Here is a 22,112-nt window from a genome sequence, read left to right on the forward strand (position 1 = left end):
GACTCAAAATAGTATGTAAGTGTTCATGTCACAGCAACATGAATCACAGATTTGGGCTTAATAAATTTTAAGAATATTAAGGCACTTTAATCATGAGGAATACAGTATACTCAAACTGTGTTCTGTGGACATCATTAGTCCACAAAGCACTTCCTGGAAAAGATGTCTTAACTCTTGCAATTCCAACTGTAATGCAGATACTGTATTTAATAAAATGCTTTCTGAGATGTGATGTTTTAAACGGCTGAAACTTATCTGCTCGTTTTAGTTCACTTACAGGGAAAATCAAGAATTAGTCAGGTTTAGAACAAAGATGCAGGTGTAAGGAGGGATGCAAATGAGTCACTGTCCACACTGTAAGTTTGCACAAACTGGCTTTACGAGATTCTTGTGGTAGCACTTTGCACTGGCAGTCCAAAGCCCATTAAGCGTGTCTGTCTCTCCTGTTGCTATTCAGGAGAAACTGACTGACTAGCTGACTATACAGGGAAAAGAGTGAAAACTAACTATCCATAGGAAGTTGTCAAATGCACAAACAATAAAAGTACCTAAGAAAAATATTTCTCTGACCTTTCAGATACATAAATCTTCACTTGCAACAATAGTCACAAGTTTCTTAGACAAGTGTGGTTTTTAAATTGACAATGTCCTTTTAAGTTAGAACTGTTTAAGTTTCTCATTTAAACTACATACAGTTTTTGCACTGATTTAACTTGACCAGTTTAGCTAAGTCAGAACAAATTTTTGTATGAACACACTTATACTGGTTTAAAGCTGTTTATACGGGTGTATATTGAATTGATATGAATAGATACGACACAATGTTGTGCTATTTGTAATTTTCCAAGGGCTTTCAGTTCTACAAGTTGCCCAGAATTTCTTGCATAATTAGGAATGTCCTACACTGGATATTTCTTAGACTGTATTGGGAAAGAAATAAACATGCATCATATCAGGTAGCTACTTAGACAGTTGCAGAATACCTTGAAGCAGGTAATATCAGGATCACAGAAAACATTGTTTTATCATTTCTTCATATGCATACTTTTATCTCCATTTCAGCAGAGATTTCAAAGCATTTAACATGGATGCAAAATGCAGCTAAAACTTACATTCTTCTGAGTATCCACAATCCTCAGGTAAAATAACAAGACTCTTCACTCACAATAGTCATGGAGCTGGCTTGACAACCAAGGACATGTAGGTCCTTTATTTACTCATAGGACAGGGATAATGTAGGCAGCAACAGTGCACGTTTCCTCGCCCTGCCCTGCAGAAACCACTTCTACAAATGATAGCTCAATTTTTATGTTCACTCATTATTAGATGGTGTCATAGGTGTACAAAGTATTTTACAGATGAATAAGGCAACATGGGCTTTGCTGAGAAGAGAGGAACTTACAATCTTGTACTAAAAATACAACAAAATGACAAAAAACTACTTGGGGAGAAAGAGGAACACTGCACATACTGTGAGACACAGCAAATACTGAGAAGGGGGCTACTTCTCTTGGGGAGCACAGGGCATTAAGCATACAGTGTGAGCGGTTTTCACATCTTTCACCAATACGTTTATTGAAAATAATTTAAACTTCCGTTACAAGTGAGTTATCACTGAAAGGCTTTGAAAATAAATGTTCTGTACATAAGGAAGTATTTCAGTGAAGTGGGGTTGAAACACAAGAAAGACTGTTCTAAGCAAAAGGGGAAGCATAGAAAAAGACATGAAGATGAGAACAGAAGGTGGAAATAAAGGAAACATGTAAATGGGGACTTCTGTGAAAGGAGTGAGATGAGGAGAAAATGAGAGCAGAAAAAAGTTGTTCAGAGCCTTGAATTCAGGATGAAGAAATCTGAGCAACATACAGACTCAATCATAGGCCTCTGATAATACATCTAAAAAGAGCATCAAACTGTGAAGCAGAGACCTACATTGCTACCAGTTCTCGTGATTTTACCAAAAGTCTCACAATATTTTGTGTTTTTCTTTAAAGCTCCAGCTCCTGGCTCCTGTGACAAAAAGAACGAAAGCTGATATTTTAATGTAAACTAAATTTCTTGCTCTTATGGTTACAGAGAAGAGTTTAAAAATGTGAAGTCCTAAAGATGCAAAATCAGAAGCAAACAATCCACTTTTTAAAAGTCTCAGGATTTTTAAGCAGATGGATTAGGTAATACTGCATCTGTTCACCACAAACTGAACAGGACAACCCAGGCTGGGTCAGATTTAAGAGAGATGATCTGGAGGTGAGATGCTCTGTATTCCCATACCAATCTACTAAGTCTACACACTGTCACGAACAAAGCTCAGAAATACCTGCTTTCTCACCAATCGCAACTGAAATTGTTCAGGAAAGTACAGCTGTAGCCAGTATTTTACCTGTCTAGATGCTTCATAAAGGGCAGACCAATGAACAAAACCCGTCTCCCACCAGGAGAGCAGAGATCTACCAAGTCTCACGAGAATGGTGATTCCCATCTTTCAGAGCAGCCAGGAACTTGCGTGTTCAAGTAAAAATGACACACACTGAGGCCAAGAAAGGGAAGGGGAGCTCTATTTTTAAAATCATACACCTCCCAGTCAAACCCTATAAAGAAAGATGCTCGCATATCCTCAAGCCCAGTGGCAGCACACTGCGGGAAATACTAAGGCATGCATGTCTATGCTGCCTTTCACCACAGCAACAGCCAGGGAGGGCTAATAGGAGATGCACACTTGGCTTTTCAGCAGAATGCTGAGCCTGGACCTAACTGCCCTCATCACCCACTTTCGTACTGGCCTTGGTTAGAAGCTGTTTGGTAAATTAGTTTGACCACATACAATGATACTCTATGCATTTCTATTCACTTGTATCAGGTCCTCTTCCATTGTTTTTTTCTTGTCCTAGCTGGCAACATTATTAATCAATATACTTTAGAATTTCTAATTTTTCTAGACTCAGTCCACTTAGCCTTTGTACACAAAATATGAACTTTGGACTATCCATTTCAATCACTTTTTCATTCCTTCCTTCTTTTAAGGGTTTCAGTTCTCCCCAACTAAGAATAACTGGTCTTATTCCACGATCAGTTAATGGCTGTTTCATATACTAAAGGTATCACCATTGATTCTGGGCATGTTGCAAATAACAAATAGAATTTTATAAATGTACAAAAACATTCAGGTGGATAAAGGATAATAAAATAAATCAAACAGGGATTGGCATCACATGTTAAATGAGGACATCAAAATCACAAAGGAGGAAACAGCTTTTGAAATGGTTGTATCTATCAGTAAGACAAAGTTAAAAAAAAAGGCTGGGAAGGAGGAAAGGAAGTTATTAAAGTCTTGGTCACTAACGGAGACTATGGATATGTCTTCACTAGCAACGTTATAATGAGGCTGTGTAGTCGTGGCAAAGGGCTGAGAGAGAGCTCTCCCAGTGCTGTAAAAAACCACCCATGCCCATGAGAGGAGTAGCTCCCAGCACTGGTGCACCGTCTACACTGCCACTTTACAGTGCTGAAATTTGCAGCACTCAGGGGTGTGTTTTTTCACTGGGGCTGAAGGAAGAACTAAGGCCAACCAAGAGTAGCTCAGAGTTAAATGAAGGAGAAGGACAAAAAGGAGCCTATAAATGTGATAAAGTTAGATTGAGGCAACAAGGTAAATATCAAAGTCAGTATAGAGGTGCTTAATACTTGCCTAAACTGCCCACCATGAAATTAGTAGTGGATTTGGTACTATCATCTTGGGAGGAAACATTACCAATAATCTTTCCAATTCCATGAAAGAGCAGCTGTGATCTCACATTATTCCTGCCGTAAAGTTTCTATCAGTGTCCACAACTTGAGTAGTCTGAGGAAGGCATTTTAATAAGGATCCCTACTTACTTCCAGCAGGCCAACCTATCCTTGTTATCTGGTCACTGACAGATACAAGACTACAGCAACTCTCCACCATATCTCCTTTTCTGTGTTACTCTATTTTAACTTCTAGAACAGAGAGTGATACTTACAGTTTGGGCAGTCAACAAAGGTTCTCTTAATAGATCAATTTTTGGGAATATTTGAGTATAAAAAATATAATTATCCAACTACGGCCAGTCACCAAGCCACTGAAAGTCTTGTCCCAAGTTGCAGATTTCAATGGAAAATCCAAGATACTGTAATATGGTTATAGTGAATTTATGGATAATAATGCAGCAGATTATGTATACTAACAGGCAACTGTCATTAAGATCAACCTGCCAGACAAGTGGAGGGGAGGATATCTGAAAAACTTTGCAGGTTATGGGGCTCAAAATTACTTTTCTGCATTGCCACAAAAGTGTAATTTACTTTGGCTGCTTATTTTGTATATTCTGTGAGTTGGAGGTCCAGAGGCCTTTGGTCATGGGGCACCTTCTAAACATGTATTATCTAATAATAAACACTAGCAACCAGCTCTAAAGACATTTGCTGTAAAGCTGCTGGAGCTCAAGTAGAGTCAGGCTATGTTAGTAGCTGAATAGTATTAACACGCTAAGGAGTACCTACATGCTGACAGGAAGTGGTGGTGGCAATTCAGAAGTTTACATTGTGGAATTTAAATTAATGTTGAACTTACAGCTAGCTCAGCATAGTGCTAGCAGACATTAGCTTTGGAGGTACCATTTTTCCTTTAAGGGGTAAAAATAGACATCCTAGTCACTTGTAAATCAATAACATTCTACAGCATTTTTCAAAAGAGTAGAAATAACTCCTCCTCCTCAGCTAAATTCAAATTAACACAAGTTACAGTCTACAATAATTTCTAGAACTTTAATTGGGTACAGAGTTCTTCACCTTCCCCCCAAACCATTGTGTAGTTTCTCTGCACTGCTGAATGGATCGTGATTGACTGGTCGATCCCAGAGTTTCTGCCAGTCGATTGCGATCTCCAGCCGCTAAAAGTTCAGAGGTGCAGCAGAGCTAAGGCAGGCTCCCCTCCCGACTGTCCTGACCCCACACCACTCCAGAAGCAGCTGGCATGTCTCTGCGGTCCCGGGCCGGGGAGCAGTGAGTCTCTGCATGCTGCCTGACCCCACAGTTGCCATTAGCCATAATTCCCAGCGAATGGGAGCTGCGGAGTCGGTGGTAGTAGGATTTTTCACATCCCTGAGCGATAGTTATACCAATATAAGTTTATAGCATAGACCTAGCCTGAAACACATAATGAAAAATCCTTCAACAAAGGAAAGAGGCTTTCAACACTATGTTTGTTATATGACTGTCAAAATCAAGACCTGTCTCCAAATGAGCGAGTAATGCTAAACATTATACCGCCTCTAATACAAACCTGACAATTCATGATTGTGACATTCCAAGTTTGCTTAGAGTAGCAAACATTCTACTCTTAATTCCCGAATAAAGTCTGCACACAGAAAACAGCATATGCAGGTAAACACAAAAATCAGAACCGCCTTAGAATTTAACAGCAAACTAAGCTATAACTGCACATCTAATACATCTTCAAACACTTTGGCAGGCCCTTCAACCAAAGCAGCCTTCCTAAGAGATCCGCGTTCACCTGGACAGTGCTTCTCAGCCACCAGTCCGTGGACCAGCACCAGTCCCCGAGGCTCGAGCGGGCTATGGGGGGGTGGACGGGGACATGAAACTACACAGTTTAGGAAGGCAGCAAGCCAGTCCCTGATATCAAAAAGGCTGAGAAACACTGACCTCGAGGATCAAGTTACTATTTAACTAGAAGTTAGGTCCAATGCCTGATCTGATTTAGATGATGTTTCCTATGCCTTTTCCTTTCATTTCTATCTAAAAACAGCCCCACACCAAAAGGGCACCCATCCAAGGCTCTGGACACCTTTCAAGACACTTAAAAACACAATGCTAAAGGGACAACTTAAATCATCCAACACAACAGCTTTTCTCCTTCTCCCACCCAATCACACCTCCTCTCACTGCCTGTCAAGCAGGCCAACAGGACTAAAACTTCTCCTCAACCACACAGCCCCACTGAACAAGAGCCACCCCCACCCAAGGTCGCAACAGCCTCCAGAGGGATGTCTGGGGACACACATTAAGGAGGGAACTCGCACTGAAGCAGGCAATGCGCTAAAGCAGCGTTTCCAAGGCTACACTCCTTTCCTGCCCCACAGCCCGCGGGGAGCCGACTGGTCACCTGGCTTCCCCGCTACGCGCTCCGGCTGGCTGGCTTGGGGGGGAAAACGACACACCACAGGGAGGGTCACAGAGCACAAGGCCAGAAGGGACCGTGGGGAACATTTACTCTGGCCTGCGTAGGGCACAGGCCGAGGACAGGCCTGCCCGAGTCCCCCACCCCCGTGTGCTGGGGGGGACGGGCTCTGCGCAGATTCGGGAACGCTGCCTACCGGTGCGGCAAGGGGAGGGGTCATTCACGGGGCGGGGGGCAACACCTGGACCCAGCGCCCAGTGTAAGGACCAGGAGGGGGGAACTGTGGGGGGGAGGCAGAGGGACCGCCCCGCCTTGGGCACAGCCCGGAGCCCGAGACACCCCCTCCCCGCGCCCCCCACTCACAGCTCCATCTCCGAGCCGCATGCGCACTGGTGGTGCCTCCTCCTCCCGTAACAGACTCGGGCGCCCGCCGCAGCCGCACAACCGCCCGTGGCAGAATCAGCGCCAGCCGCAGCGCTTCCGTATGCGTCATCCAACCGCCACGTCACGCTGGGATCTGTCACGTGACAGCGAGACGTAACAGCGCCACAGCCCCGAGGCTCTTGCCCAACTCTTATTCCTAGGGGAGGGGGAACAGGTCCTCTGTGCGCACCTGCTGGGGTAGTGAGGCGCTACGGGGGGCGGACGGGGACAGGAAACTACACCGTGATTACTTCACGCCATCCAGCCATGCGCCCCCGCCCCCGGACTATGGGACGCCGGCCTGGCCCGCCCATGTGAGCGGCAATCAGCGAGCCGCACGCCATCACCTCAGGGCCACACGGGTGTTGGCACTACTTGAACTAAAGGGTAGGAAACCGGGTCCACTTAACTCGGCGCCTTAGGCCTAGTGTGGACTAGGGTGACCAGATAAGTGTGAAAAATCAGGGGCATGGGCAGGTGGTAGGTTTCCAACTTTCTAAGGGGGAGGGCTAGCTCAGTGGTTTGAGCACTGGCCTGCTAAACCCAGGGTTGTGAGCTCAATCCTTCAGGGGGCCATTTGGGGATTGGTCTTGCTTTGAGCAGGGGGTTGGGCTAGATGATCTCCTGAAGTCCCTTCCAACCCTAATAATCTATGATTCTAATCAGGATGGCACAAAACTGAACACCTCGCGCCCCCCCCATTTATCCTCTGTCGCTTGCTCTCCCCAACCCCACTCATTCATTTTCACTGGGCTGGGGCAAGGGGTTGGGAGTGCAGGAGGGGCAAAGGCTCTGGCTGGGGCATGGGTTCCAGAGTGGGGCCAGGAATGGGGTTCAGAGTGCGAGAGGGGGCTCAGGGCTGGTATTGGGGTACAGGAGGGTACAGGGAGAGGGCTTCAGGCAGTGCTTACCCCTCAGGGGGCTCCCCAGAAGCAGTGACATGTCCCTTGGGTCCTAGGCATAGGGGCGGCTCCGTGTGGTGCACGCTATCTCTGCCCGCAGGCACCACCCCCGCAGCTCCCATTGGCCACAGTCCCTGGCCAATGGGAGCTGCGGAGCCAGTGTTCAGGGCAGCGGAGGGACATGTTGCTGTTTCTGGGGAGCCATGCAAAGCCAGGTAAGGAGCCTACCAGCCATGCCAACTGGACCTTTAACAGCCCAGTCAGCAATGCTGACTAGAGCCACCAGGGTCACTTTTCGACTGGGCATTCTGGTCAAAAACTGGACACCTGGCGATGCTCAAGTGGGGGTAACACTTATATAAGACAAAGCTCAAATATTGGGACTGTCCCTATAAAATTGGGACATTTGGTCACCCTAGTGTGGCTGCAGCTCCGCCCGCACCCAGGGGCTCCAGGCACAGAAGGGCAAGTTCCTGTTCACCCGCAACCATATCCATTGCTTCCCTGCCCCCACCATGTGCCCACACGCAGCAACCTCCTGGATATGACTCCAGCCTCCTGCAGCGCCAGGACTTGCGCCGCCTCGCCCTCAGCTGCTGTGACTCGCGCCATGGCCTCAGGGCCACACTCAGCCTTGGTACTGTGGCAGCCCCTAGAGCTGCAGCCAGGCTGGGCCTCTGGTGTCCACACAGCGTGAGCAGCAGCAGGACTCCGGGGCACGCAGCAGAACGGGGCTGCAGAGTGGGGGGCACAGAGACAGGCCAGCATTGAGAGCAGAACCTGTGGGCTCAGCGGCAGCACACACAGTTCAACCTGTCCCAGGGTGGGTACCGCCACTGTCTATGTGTGCCTGGGGTACCAGGCATGGTGGTGGGGGTTGCATACATTAGCATTAATGATCAAGGGATACTCTCCTCTTCTAGCAGCTGTCAGGGGGCTAACAGCATCCTGTCAGTAATGCTGACCTACCAGCAGGAGCAAGTGCTGGGGTTGTCTACACTTACAGCACTGCAGATTTTCCACACCCCAAGCAACATAGTTCTATGCTACAAACTTATGCTGGTATATCAGGGCCAAGCCTCAAATTGTAACTCCAGAACAAAGCTGAGAGCAGACCTACACTTAAAGCTGCAGCAATGCAGCTGCACAGTGTTAGCACAGATGCTACTATGCCCATGAGGGAGCTTCTCTCCTCAGTGTAGTTAATCCACCTCCAGGAGAAGCCCTCCCATCAACCTAGTGCTGTTTACATAGGGGATTAGGTCATTATGACTGCGTGGCCCAGGAGTGTGAATTGTTCACATCCCTAAGCTATGTAGTTATACTAATGTAAGTTAGTAGTGTAGACCTGGCTAATAGTGATATCTATATATACTCAGCCATGGTTTGTACTGCAAACATATGTCAGTATAATTACGTCGCTCAGGGCTGTGGAAAATCCACACCCTTGAGTGATCCAGTTATACCACCCTAACTTCTGGCGTAAACAGCGCTATGTTGACAGGAGGGCTTTGCCCATTGACATAGCTACCGCCTGTGGGGGAGATGGAGTGCCTATGCTGACCACGGGAGAAGCTTTTCTGTCAGTATATGTAGCATCTTCACTAAGCACTAGAGCAGGGGTAGGCAACCTATGGCACAGGTGCTGAAGGTGGCATGCGAGCTGATTTTTCAGAGGCACTCACACTATCTGGGTCCTGGCCACTGGTCTGGGGGCTCTGCATTTTAAATGTTGAAGCTTTATTTAAAATTAAATTTAGCTTCAACGTTTTGAAACCTTATTTACTTTACATACAACAATAGTTTAGTTATATATTATAGACTTCTAGAAAGAGGCCTACTAAAAAAGGTTAAAATGTATGACTGGCACGCGAAACCTTAAGTTAGAGTGAATAAATGAAGACTCGGCATACCACTTCTGAAAGGTTGCCGACCCCTGCACTAAAGCATGCAGGTAGCACTGTAAGCACAGACAAGTCCTTAAGCGTGTTAAGTAAACATAACCACAAGGAATGCAACTAAACAGTTGCAGTACAGGAGAAGGTGTATTGGTCTGTTAGTTGACCTCTAAGATTTCCCCCTCCCGGCTCATGATCCTATTTTAAACTGTTAACTGCACAGAGTAATGACGTTTTAGAATAAAACAACAGGGCTGTTTAAAGTACTCACTCAAACAGAATTCTTAATCATTTATATTTCCACATGTATGTTCCTAATTATCTCTGCTCCAATGTTATTTTAAAAATAGGTTAGAAGAGAATAGTTTAGCCATTATTAAATATGTAGGGCTTGACTCAGCATTATGTTACTCCAGGCTCATACCAGTGGAAATTCATTGATTTTTAGGGAGTTACATCAGCTGACAACTGGAGTAATACAATGATGATTTAGATCTGTGCTATCTATAAAATACACTAGAAAAGGTTTAGCTGCTTAAGAGCCTGAGCTTGCCTCAGTGAAGTCAGTGGAAAGTCAACGGCCTTTGAGCTTAAGCATCATGTCTCACAAGGCACCTGAGGCATGTCAGTAGTAATATCTAAGAGCTCACTGCTTAGATGGTTTGTCAGTGGCAGACCCAAGTAGAGGAGTAACATCAATGGGAATTGGATCAAGACCTGGCATACTGCACACTTTGATGTTATATAACTTACTTAAAACACCACATGCCTCTTTTTATCATACTCCCTACACTGCTATGCACTATATGTTAGAAAGTTGCCAAAGCTGTTCTACAGGACAAAGAGCTTCTTGTAACTGCTCTAAATTCCGCTCCAGGAACTGGCTGCTGGAGGCACTGCAGAGTGATGCAAGCTGAGCCTACCACCTCTCCAGAATTAAGAGTGTCACATATAAGACACACTAAGCCTCCTCTAGCTTTTGAAATTGCTCCTGCACTTGGATCTGTCAGGAACTAAGCCAGCAGAAGGACTCCTTATTCTTACACCTTTCTGAAGCTACTTTGCTTCTTAAAAAAAATTTTTTTATTGAAGCGAGTACCAAAGTAACATCAGGAATTCCTACTACATCTGGCAGGACTGATTTTACAGACTAAAGCCCCAATTCTGCAAATAATCATGTGCCTGTTTCATTTATACGGGCAGTCCTCTTTCCCAGATGCACCAAACAGAACAACTGAGGATTGAGTCACTTGTGTTTAAATGATATGAGACATTCCTACCTCTCCAGGATCTTGACAGAACTCCAAGACCTTAAGGGTACATCTACGCAGCAAGCAAAAACTTATGGCGTCAAGTCTCAGAGAGCTGTCTACAGACCTGGCCTCACACTATGGCACTAAAAATAGCAGTGTAGACATTCAATCTCTGGTGAAGCTCAGGTTTTGAAGCTTAAGGAGAGAGGGTGAGCTTCAGAGCCTGAACTCCAGCCGGAGTCCAAACATCTACACTGCTATTTTTAGTGCAATAGCACCAGCCTGAGTTTGTAGACCAGGCTCTGAGACTTGCTGTTGCGGGTTTCTGCTTGCCATGTAGATATACCCTAACTGGCTAGCAAATTAAAGACTACAAGTGAAATCCTGATCCTGTAGAAAACAATGGAAGTTTTGCCATTTAAGCAAACGTGGCCAGGACTGGAAGTAAAAACCAGATCTCCCATATGCACTATAGAACACTAGGGAATGAGAGTTGCCCATGCACACCCTTTTTAAAATAGGGTAACTGAGTGCAGGCTAGGTGACGAAGTACATTAAATGCACTTGCTTTTCTACTGTAAAAATCTGGGTTTGAAACTGGCTGGGGCCACAAGTAAAATGAGTTTGATTATCTCATTCTGGTTGCGAGGGGACATTTTCCATATCACAAAATTACACAGCAATCTAACATCATAGGCTTTGTGTTTTCAGGAGAGGCACAGAACTGTAGTAACAGAGAGTCTTGAAGGTCAGGACAGAGATATATTGAACAAGTCATGTGATGCAGCCTTCATCATCATCATTCCTTAGAACTGGCAGGATAAGATTTACCTACCATCTTTTGAGTCAGATTCTGTATAATCTTTATCTGCTGCTGCAAACTGGCACTGAACACACCTGTTGAGTTTTGCCTATCAGCTTTCAAGTAGCATCCACTTGTATTGCTGGTGAAAGTTAGGGATTAATGGCACGAGCTATTGCATTAAAATTAACGATATATTTAGAAAGCAAAAAGCGAAGTGTTTTCGAGGTTTAATCAAACCTATTCATCTAAGGCAGGGGTGGGCAAACTTTTTGGGACGAGGGCCACACTGAGGTTGTGAAACTGTATGGAAGGCCGGGTAGCGAAGGCTCCCCCTCCCACTTCCCGCCCCCCTCATAGCCCCTGACCCATCCAACTCCCCCACCAATCCTTGTCCCCTGACCTCCTGGGACCTCACATCCCTAACCGCCCCCCGTAACCCCACCCCTATCCAGCCCCCCTGCTCCCTGTCCCCTGACTGCCCCAACCCCTATCCACACCCCCACCCCCTGGAAGGCCCCCCCAGGACTCCCACGCCTATCCAACCCCTGATCGCCCCCCTAGAACCTCCACCCCATTCAACCCCCCCTGCTCCCTGTCCCCTGACTGCCCCCTGGGATCCCCTGCCCCCTTACCATGCCACTCAGAGGAGCAAGTGCTCACAGCCACACCGCCGCATTGCCCAGCAGGAGCAGCAGACCAGAGCACTGGTAGTGCAGCAGTCTGAGGCTGCAGGGGACGAGGGACAGCAGGGGAGAGGCTGGGGGCTAGCATCCCTGGCCGGAAGCTCAGAGGCTGGGCAGGATGGTCCTGCAGGCCGGATGTGGCCTGCGGGCCATAGTTTTCCCACCTCTGATCTAAGGTATAGGACTGACACATCTTATATTTTGAGTCATTGTGTGTTTAGTTCATGGAAGCATCACTTCACCTTAGAGACAGCATCCTGTTTTTTGAATGAGTTTTGAATAGCTCTTTCAATAGTAAGATAGTGTCAACACTGTTGTCACATTGGGACCAGCTTTGGTGTACAGGAGGTGAAAATGTTTTTAATGTGCCATGTTACAGAGAATCTAGTCAGATTACACGTAGTTGCAAATTAAAGCCTATCTATTGCTTTAAACACACTACTAAAAATATAACAATATTGCATATACTATTGCTTTATGAACAATCATTTGCACAAATGTCAATGCTTATCTGTTGAGTCTTCTGAGAGACTGGACGGCAAAGGCTGTCAAAGACCCACTGAGCAGAGAGGCATGGGGGTAGGTCGGGTGAGTTTAGGGACTTGATAAACTATGTTTCGTACTACTCTTTGCTTTTAATAATAGCAAGTATCTAGTAATATATTAATAAAATGTCAACCTGCTGTCTATGCAGGATAAAGTTCAAAGTACTCCCCGGCTTTGAGGTTTATCATCTACATAGGATAGTTCATCTCAGGATGAACCCCGGGCATTACACCAACAATTCATGATGGTTCAGGCAGCACAAGCTAGTGTATAATAAAGGCTTATCACATCTTTTAAACAAGCCCAGTACTTCCTGTGCCAGTTTATTTACACAGTGTAGTGTTTATGTTATGGTCATCCTTATCATTGATAGCATTATATATTAAGTTGTCTGCCTGTGTGATTTAGATTATTACAGACATGTGGGACCCAGTTCATCCCTACTGTAACTCTACTGAACTCAGCGGAAATATACCAGGGATGAATTTGACCAATAATGTAGATATTTGTACAGGCAATTAGAACTATGATTTATGGCACTGTTGATTATTTAGTTGTCTTCTGCTGTTGATATAATTTTGAATACAATTAAAAGAAGTGATTCAATTTTACCCAGAATAAGTATTTGGGAACACAAAATAAGCGAGGGAACACCTTTGTGAATTTTAATGGACAAAAATAGATAGTCCAGAACACAGAATAAGGACCTGAGGACTCAGAATGATCTAGGAGACTATTTCTGACCCACAATAGGCCTTTGTTGGGATGGCACTGCTAAATAACACTTTCAGGTAACTAGGTCAGGAATATGCAGCCTAGCAGCTCCCACTCCCTTTGAGGTTTTTCAACAAGTCCTTCTACCTTGGAGATGAGAAAGTGATGGAACAATATGTTTAAAATATCTGTGAACATTTTCACTGTGTTGGGAAGAGAAGCTCCACAGTCCTAGCTTTTATGATTCATTTATGTACACCTTCAGTATCACACAAACATTAATTGATTTATACTTGCAATACCCCTGAAAGACAGAGAAATGTTATTGTTATTTTATAGAAGGGGATAAATCACAGACAGATTAAGTGATTTCCATAAGGTCACAGAAGAAGTATGTCACATAGCTGGGAACCCAACCCAGTCACCTTTACTTTGAGAAGTTCTAGCACCTCCACACTTTGGAATAGGGACTTGAAATTTGCCAAGGGGGAGCCTTTTTGTCATAGATGAGCCTAACCTTACTCTCAAAAACACCTGAATCATTTTGACTGAGATTTTCCCAAATGGTTGATATTTGGCAAGTTATAAGCAACTGAAAATAGGTTCTTATACTGGGAAGTGTTGCACAACCTTAACAATAAGCAGTGGTCCAAGTCTAACTATAGTTCATTCTTTATTTCATTACACATACAAGAGACATTTTACATTAAGTAAAATAATGAATGAACTACAACTGTCACATACGAGCCTACTGCTTTTTGATGGACAGAATGATGTCTTATTTAAAAGAGAAAAAAATATTGCAGTCTCACTGTAGGTCATTTATCTTAATCTCTGGGTATTATTACAAAGCTCAGCATCGGGAGAGCACTTGGCATACAGAACTTCTCTTTCTAAGGTGGTTAGGCAATAATGATGAGTGCATGTCGCCTAGAATTATTGATTTTCAGTATCAAGCCAAATGCTACTTTTAGTTATAGATCTGCTGTGACATCAGTGGAGTTGCATAATTTGGACACTACACTACCATCTGAAGCACGGTGGTTCTCCCATTTCCTCCAAACAGCTGTGCAAGTTAATTTATAAATTCCCTTCCAAAATTTAGTCATGAAAGTTGGGATTTTCAAAACCATCTATGGGATTTAGCTGTTCAACACCCACTGAAATTAACATAAGTTCTGTTGTGAGGCTAAGTCTCCTAGTTGGCTTTGAACATACATAATGGTTGAGATTTTCTAAGTGGGCACAAATGTAGAGCCTCTACTAAATCCCCAGTGCATTATGGGAAGCCCTAAAGCTGCCTTTAGTTAGCAGCAGAGGGTCCTCCTAGTATAGGGGAATCTTCAACTACCAGCTGTACATCAGTTGCTATGCTCCTGCCTTCCTACCTGGCATCAGAGGTATTCCAAGGTCAAGAAGGAGCATGCCAGGGTGGAAGGGGGAATGGCTTCTTGAGAGCCATTATTCATTGGCATCAGTTAGAGCAACCCTAAAGCTGCTCTAACGTGTGTGGAGGCCAGTATGGCTCACATCAGTCTCCAAGATTGAGAGGAAGGAAACATGATGGTAAGCCACCAATCTTCTCCTCCTTCCCCCAGTGCACTGAGCATTCTCTGGCAAACCTGGCCCTAGGTACAGGGGCAGCTCCAGGCACCAGCACACCAAGTGCATGCTTGGGGCGGCAAGCCGCGGGGGGCACTCTGCTGGTCACCGCAAGGGCGGCAGGCAGGCTGCCTTTGGCGGCATGCCTGCAGAGAGTCTGCTGGTCCCGTGGCTTCGGCGGACCTCCCGCAGGCTGCCGCAGAATCCGCAGGACCGGGGACCTCCGATAGGCAAGCTGCCAAAGGCACCTTGCCTGCGTTGATTGGGGCGGCAAAATACCTACAGCCACCCCTGCCTAGGTATAGTAGGTCTCTATAAATACCATGAGAGGTGACACCAATTATATTATTTACAATATTATTAAGTATCACATACATAATGTTGTGAATGTACATGGTGCATTACAAGCATATAGTAAAATGCATTGCTTGCCCTCAAGAGCTTCCAGTCTAGACATAGCTGTAACTTCATTGCCCTGGGAGATGGCTGATTGTTTTGTCTCCACCCCAGTATGGTGCAAGTGACTTAGGTCACAGTGGTCAGTGGCTCCATGCAGTTGCACAATCAAAATACATATTAGTTGGGCAAAACTAACTTGCTAACATTTACATTTTTAGCCCCATGCAGCATGATATAGAAACCTAGGCTTAAGACTTCTGAATTTCCTCCCCCTCCCCCAATTAGTCTGGGGGACAAGAGTTTCATGAAAGTTCATTAAGCAAGCTGTGTCTAAAGAAACTAAAAGAGAAAAGTGCCATGCACAATGGACTGCTAGATATATAGTGGATAAAAACAGCATATGTAAAACCAGTGGTTCAGCAATAAATGTAACAATACTTAGCCCAAGTCATCCATAGGTCTCACCATCCTTTGCAAAGGAGACAAAGTATAATTATCCATATTTTACAGATGGGGAAACTGAAACACAGATGGGGTAAAGTGACTTGCCTAAAGTCACACAGTAGGTCAGTGACAGAGCCAGGTCCTTAGTGCAGTGCCATGTACACTGGACCATGCTGCCTCCCCTTCCATATTTACCAAGTGGAATATATTTCTACATGGAAGATTTGAAATTGACAGGTATTCTTGATCTGCAGACTTATGTGGCTAGGAGCCCTGAATGAACTAAAGCCCCAGCTTCCTCAGAGGCAATGTACAGCTGCGTTATTCTGGAAGAGCTAATACCAGCAGAACCCAGAGCATCATTCTTGATTCAGAAAGCTATATCCCTGTCAACCACAAAGGTAACAGCATAACATTTTACATTGCTATAGCATCTTTCATCCCACTGGTTCTACAGCAAGCAGTGCAAGCATTTACAGCTGCTACTGTCAGGAGATTATAGCACTGGAAAATGGCAGCCCAGGATTAACTCTACAACTACATTTGGGCCATTCCAATATAGTCTCTGCCATGTAGTATTGAAAGCCTCTTACTACATACTGTTGGTCAAAACGGGGTTAAAGAGAGTTTATATTGGAGAGCTGTTGTTTCCTACTGAAAACAAAGCAGCACAGCTGCTGGATGGATGCAGCCATCTCTCAGGCTCTATTCATATCACGTTTGTTATCCCTAGGCCCAAATCCCCATTGTCTCATACATTCTATATTCATCTACCCCTTTGCAAATCAGCCTGGTAGCTTTTTACAGCCACATTGTATTCACTCTGCACAAGTAAAAGTGATCACACATGTTGCAAGACAGTGACCATCAGGAGCCTCACATCCAAAAACCTAGCAGAACCAGCAGTTGGAGTCTACATATATGCACTATATTGCCACAGACAACACACTAACATAACAATTATAGTGTTGACATGTTTGCCCCCCTTCCTCTGCCCCATTTCTAATTATTTCCCACAACCAAGTTTTGGAACAACGAGCCACTGTTTTGTTGGGGAAAAATGCAGCGATATGAAATCCTGCCAGGCTGCATCGATGGTGCCAAGTTATCAGACATTGGTACTGCTTTCAACAGCTCCTGCTGCTGTGGATGTAGTGACAATTTAAATAGAATGGGCCTGATCCTTGGCTGGTGAAAATGGGTGCAGTACCACTGAAGTCAAAGGATCCATGCTGATTTACCTCCAGCTGAGGATCTGGTGCATTGTGTACAAATATTTAAATGGATGTAGTCACATACTGTGCTCAGATACAATAGGGATAAGCATAGGCTAGAAAGAGCTATTATATAATAGTTTATACTACTTAAAGCAGAGAAGCAGGTGATGGAACTTCTGCACAGAGGTTTTCCTAGAAAGCACTTTTCAAGGAGAGATAACGGACTAGTTCACAAATAGTAGGGAACCTCTTTTACCTTGTCCAGAGTGCTCAAGATCCTGGGAGGCTTGGATCCATCTTTCTGTGTTATGGAAATCTCTGTTTAGGTTTTATTAGTGAGATTACAGCATTGGTAGTTTTAGACAAAGGCCAATTCTTGGGTGGTTCTGGTAGATAGACTCTTACTGCAGACGGTTCCATATTAGGGGATGATTAATTTATTTTGGGCTCAGTGAAGAAACCTGACCTATGCTTTTTCCCCCACAATCACCAAAGGTCTTTATCGGGTGCTTCCATGTCATGGAAAATAAATTATTCCACAGCAATCAAGGAAATAAAATGGCCTGGGACCTTTTTGGAAGGAAGGTAGAAGGAACTCATTCATATACAGTAGAACCAGAGAGATCCTGGAGAGGCGGCATCTTTCCTGTCAGCCTATTCACCCTATGGAATTGCAAGAGGATGAGCTTCTTTGCAAACCCCTCCCAACTTTCCAGTGCTCTATTTAAAATGGCCTTTTCTCCTTCAGCTGCCCGGACCAAACAGCCACTAAGCAACGTAGCCTAGGAGGTTCCCGCCGCCATGATTCCTGACTAAACATCACCCAGCCCCATCAACTCCCGACGCAGATGTGGCAGTAGAGGCCCGACAGCCTTCCTGCCATAACACAGCCACGGCAGAGCCTGGCGCTCCTAACAGCCCCTCTCCTCCTAGCCAAGCTGCCTGCAAACGTCTTTCCAGGCCCCGCCCGGGCAGGCCAGCTGGCGGGGGGCGGGCACGTATTTAACCAGCTGAAGGCAATTTGGGCTTGCGTCCGGGTTCCCCCGCTAAGCAGAACAAACACTCCCCACCCCCGGGGGGCTGCAGCTGCAAAGCAGCTCGGCAAGAGCCTGGCCGCCCCCGGAGCCCGGCCCCGGCCCCAGCCCCTCCGTGCTTCCCTGCGGGGGGTGGGCGCAGCGCTGGCCGCTCCCCAGCCCTTACCGGTAGTAGCGATCATCCTTGTAGGGGGTCAGGTCCTCGCTGATCTCCTTGTAGGTCTCCTTGACCGTGCGGCAGAAGCGCTTGAGCTCGCCGCAGAGCGGGGTCTCGAAGGCGGGGTAATCGGCGTCCATCCCGCCGCCCCTTCAGCCCCACGCTCAGCCAGCGACACCGGCGAGCCAGTCCCCCTGAGCGAGCGCCCTCCGGCTCCGGGGCCGAGGCGGTGGCTGGCGCTGCCGGCCGGGGGGAGGAGCTGCGAGGCCGGGCGCTCTGCTTCCCGCCTCACCACCTCCTCACACGCGCTGCTGAGGTGAGTCAGTGGGACAGGGACAGCGCTGCGATACCCCCGGCAGCCGGGAATGGTTCCCGCCAGCGGCATCCTCCAGACCTGATGCTTGTCCGGCTGGAAGCCGCAGCCCCTGGGGTTGTTGCTGACAGCAGAGGTGGCCGGACGAGCGGAGGGGGTAGAGTGTCTGAACGGGAGCTGGGGAGACTTCAGCACCCTGGACAGACTCACTTGGGAGTTACTGGCTTTACAGAGCAGCCCGCCCATTCCTTCCGCCCTTTCATTGAAAAGGCCAAGTCCCGAGCCCGCTCTTAAAAGTGACAATTTCCAGGGATTTTCTCCTTTACCGGAGTATAAATTATAAAAGCAGTGAGCTTGGAAATACAATTTTTATGAGCTGCTTGTTACCTACTATTAAATATTTATTACAGTATTTTTATTACATTATGAAAACAAAACACTCACTTTTGTAGCTTGTATCACTTTGAATAAGCCTGTTATAAGACAAGGCTCCTGTGTTTCATCAAGGAGCATCAAAGTGAAACAGCATGAAGGTATTTAAGAAGCCAACTCAAAGAGTTCCTCCAACACAAGCACTCAGGTCTTGAGCAGTCCAGGCAAACAACACGTGTTACAACAAAGCTTAAACTTGCTCTTCATAATAAGTTTAAAAACAATACTAGCTGCCTATTTAATTTTAAAAACAGCAAAAAAATATCCAGCTCCCTCTCCATTTCTTATAAAGGAGTCTTGACGTTTAAATCTCAGTGTGATAGAGATGCTTGCTTTGATCTGCTTAGTTCTTGGAAGTCCAGAGGCTCTGGGATTCCTAAGGACAGCTCTTACCACCAGTAGGGAATTTTTTCCTGAGAACCCCCTGTAACATTTCGCGAACACCCAGGGGTTCACAGACCCCAGTTTGAGAACCACTGCTCTAACCCAACGTTTCTTTTCCCACTGACTTCTGTGAGAGGACAGCCCCTAGTGTTTTCATATCTGTTCTGTGTTCCATCAAGATTATTTTAATCCCAACCCAGAGTATTAAACCTTAGCCTTAGATCTACCCCTCCTTAGGTACGTTAAGGGAAGGGGCTCCGGCAGCCGGGCTCAGGCAGGGACTTAAAGGGCCAGAGGCTCCGGCCGTTGTGGGGAGCCCTGGGCCCTTTAAATCCCTGTCTGAGCCCCACTGCCAGAGCTCCAGCTGTGATTTAAAGGGCCTAGGTTCCCCACCATGGCTGGAGCACTGGGCCCTTTATATCACCACTGGGGAAGCTGGTTCTGTCTGGTACACTATACTAGGCCGTACCTGATATAACGTGGTCTCACCTATAAGGCAGTGAGAATTTTTGGCTCCTGAGACCGCATGATATCAGCGTAGAAGTGTATTTAAATCTGAAATTTCCCGGTGCTGTAACTGTAGGAGTCCTGACCCAAAAGGGAGTTGTGAAGGGATTACAAGGTTATTGTAGGGGGGTCTTGGTATTGCCACCCTTACTTCTGTGCCTCTGCTGGCAGCAGTTGTGTCTTCAGAGTTGGTTGGCTGGAGAGCAGCAGCTGCTGGCTGAGAGCCCAGCTCTAAACACAGAAATAACAATAGCATGGTATGGTATTGCTACCCCTACTTTTGTGCTGCTTTCTTCGGAGCTGGGCCATTGGCCAGCAGCCTCCACTCTTCAGCCACCCAGCCCTGAAGGCAGCAGCACAGAAGCAAAGGTGGCATGGTATGAATTGCCACCCTTACTTCTGCGCTGCTGCTAGCAGGGGGCTCCCTTCAGAGCTGGGCACTGACCAGCAGCTGCTACTCTCAAGCCATCCAACTCTGTAAGCAGCACAGAAGTAAGGGTGGCAATAACATGACCCCCCTACAATAACTTTGCAAACCCTGCCAACCCCTTTTTGGGTCAGGACCCTCAGTTTGAGAAATGCTGATCTCCCCTGTGAAATCTGTGTAGTACAGGGTAAAAGCATGTAAAAGACAGATTTCACAGTCCGTGATGCATTTTTAATGGCTGTGAATTTAGTAGGGCCCTATGTATAATGCCTGGTTTTGGAATAATTGGCTGAGTGAAACAAGGCCCTACTTGCAACTCCACAGCATATCTGTCTGTTATGCAATAAATTAAATATTATATCTGATCAATTCAAAAATTTCACAGACTGTTCATAGCATCAATGGGCAGAACCCTATTGATTTGGGGGGAAATTGGAAATCAGGCTTCTCGAGTTTTCCACTAAAATCACCATTTTCAGACTCAGGATACAGGATTGAGGCAACAAACCTCAAGGTTAGGGTGCTGGAGAATTTCCTCTGCCTACAGTGCCACCAAATTAGCATGCTGTGGCCTAGTTTTAGTGGAAATCAGGCTGCTGGAAGCCTCTCATCCCTCCCTCACCCAATTCTGACCACCTCCTGCCAGGTGTGCTTCTCATCTCCCCACTCCAACCAGGTCCCCAATTAGACAGGCCATTTATCTCCCTACTCTGACCAGCTTCACCCTCACCAGGGCCTCTCACCCACAATCCAGCCATCCTCCTCACTTCCCCATCCTCAGCAGTATATCCATTTGGGCACTCAGGATACAGAGATGGAGGTCAAGGGGCTGGACCATAGTGGGGGTGAGGGGTCCGGCTGGGTGAACAGTTAAGCCTACACAAGCAACAGGATGTAATCCTCTAGTACAACAACTCTGTAATGTATTTTACCCTAAATTACTAATAGGTATTCCCAAACATCACTCCATTTTAATAATTCCCAAACAAAAATGACATTATCTAAATTATATCCATTTAAAAACAGTATTAATTCAGAGGGAGCAAATTAATCATAGATTTTTTTAAAGCCAGAAGGGACCACTGTGATCATCTAATCTGATGTCATGGATTACACAAATCATAGGACTTCCCTGAACAGAGTGGCCAGATGAGGTTAGTATTACAATAGACCTTTATGGAAAATTTCTGTAGGCATTAATACAAAAAAATAAGATTTCAATATGTTTTTGAAAAGCCCTAGAATTTAATAAAGAGTTCTATAGAAATGTAGGATTTTTTTATAAAGCTATTTGAAAATATCATTCCTGATTAAATTTTATGGACCTAATTTTTATTTACATTAAGGCTAATTTAGACCACTCTGGTAATATAAAGATGGGTTAAAGTGTGTGTAAAAGAAAATCACATTTTAAGAGCCCTTTGCACTACAATAGCGCTGTAAAGTGTAATAAGAATCAATCCCTGTAGGTTATTAGAGTAATTTCTATAGAATTCTATTGAATTTGTATAGAAACTTATTGGTTTCATCTCTCACACATTTTATAGGGTTTTTCCTTAGAGAAATTCACATTTAAGCTTTGTTTTAAAGTATTCTACTGAAAGATGCATTAGTATCTTCGTGAACAAATGTCGATTATTTGGTATCAATACTCATTAAACTTGCAGGAGTTTAACATTTGTGTCTCATTTTTAATCTCTCAAGAATAAATAAAGAGGGGGAAGCAACTTTTCTTATTATGAAGGCTCTTCAAATTTTCAAGGGCAAAAGAGAGAAAACCAAATAATCTCTTAATGCTCCTGAGTCATGTATTTC

The 22,112-nt window shown here is 45.4% G+C and overlaps 1 protein-coding gene across 2 annotated transcripts in view; it reads right to left on the reverse strand.

Annotated features, from left to right (window-relative positions):
• Window positions 1-18,400, reverse strand: part of TMEM181 (transmembrane protein 181) — a 55,343-nt gene extending 36,943 nt beyond the window's left edge. Inside the window, exon 1 of one of the 2 annotated variants that reach the window (XM_050949707.1) lies at window positions 18,244-18,400. In XM_050949707.1, the coding sequence (XP_050805664.1) occupies window positions 18,244-18,374 (131 nt within the window). In that variant the 5' untranslated portion in view covers window positions 18,375-18,400. Of the gene's footprint in view, window positions 1-6,520; window positions 6,663-18,243 lie in introns of those variants that run through there. The other variant, XM_050949708.1, reaches the window with a different exon arrangement.
• Window positions 18,401-22,112: the final 3,712 nt, after the last annotated feature.

This window comes from Gopherus flavomarginatus, chromosome 4, assembly GCF_025201925.1.
Source record: "Gopherus flavomarginatus isolate rGopFla2 chromosome 4, rGopFla2.mat.asm, whole genome shotgun sequence".
Lineage (NCBI taxonomy): Eukaryota > Metazoa > Chordata > Testudines > Testudinidae > Gopherus > Gopherus flavomarginatus.